The 863-nt window shown below is 76.4% G+C and overlaps 1 protein-coding gene across 1 annotated transcript in view; it reads right to left on the bottom strand.

Annotated features, from left to right (window-relative positions):
* si:dkey-33c12.3 (uncharacterized protein LOC335380 homolog) overlaps nt 1-862 on the bottom strand; it is a gene marked incomplete at its 5' end in the record, with an annotated part of 7,312 nt that extends 6,450 nt beyond the window's left edge. The window contains one exon of the mRNA XM_043685284.1: nt 8-862. Coding sequence (XP_043541219.1) covers nt 8-862 — 855 coding nt within the window. The remainder of the gene's footprint in view (nt 1-7) is intronic.
* Between the last annotated feature and the right edge of the window lies 1 nt (nt 863).

Genomic DNA, 863 nt, shown 5'->3' with positions numbered 1-863 from the left:
CCCTGACCTGGTGGTTGTGCACCTCCTGGCCCTGCCGCTCCTCCAGCCCCTCGAGTTGGCGGTGCAGACCCTGGATGGCCTCCTTGAGGCGCTCGGTCTCGGCGGCGCGGGCCTGCAGCAGCCGGTGGTATCCGGCGGTCTCCTGTCGGATGGAGCGGGCGGCCTGGCTGTGGCGGCTGGCCGCCTCGGAGACGGCGGCGAACTTGGCGCGGTACCAGTCCTCGGCCGCCTGCATGTTCTTGTGGGCGAGCCGCTCGTACTGGCGGCGGATGTCGCGCAGGGCCTGGGACAGCTCGGCCCCGGCCCCTGCCCCTGCCCCAGGCCCGGGCCCGGGCGGCTCGGCCTCCCCGCCCTCCCCCAGGGCGGCGGCCTGCAGGCGGCCCTCCAGCTCGGCGCTCTCCTCGCCGTGCAGCTTCTTCAGGAAGGCCATCTCCTCCAGCAGCGAGGCGACGCCGGCCTCCAGGCCGCTGTTGGCCAGCGCCGCCCGGTCGGCCCCGCCGCGGGCCGCCTGCAGCCGCTCCTCGGCGTCCAGCCGCAGCCTCAGCTCCTCCTGGTACCGCTCCTTGGCGCGGGCGTAGGCGGCGCGCATGCGCCCCAGCTCGGCCTCCATCCGGGCCTTGTCGGCGCCCTCGGCCTCCAGCAGCGCGCGCAGCCCGCGGATCTCGTGCTCGTAGAGCGCGTGCAGGCGGGGCGGCTCGCGGTGCCGCTCGCGCAGCGCCTGCAGCTCGAGCGCCAGCGCGCGGTTCTGCTGCTCGAGCCGGCGCACGCGCTCGATGTAGCCGGCGAAGCGGTCGTTGAGCTCGGCCAGCTGCTGGCGCTCGCGGGCCCGCAGGCCCAGCAGCTCGGCGCCGAGCTGCGGCAGC

Source organism: Chiloscyllium plagiosum, unplaced genomic scaffold (assembly GCF_004010195.1).
Source record: "Chiloscyllium plagiosum isolate BGI_BamShark_2017 unplaced genomic scaffold, ASM401019v2 scaf_3865, whole genome shotgun sequence".
In the NCBI taxonomy this organism is placed as follows: Eukaryota; Metazoa; Chordata; class Chondrichthyes; order Orectolobiformes; family Hemiscylliidae; genus Chiloscyllium; species Chiloscyllium plagiosum.
The sequence above is the reverse complement of the archived record's forward strand: the minus strand, read 5'-3'. Positions and strand labels throughout refer to the sequence as shown.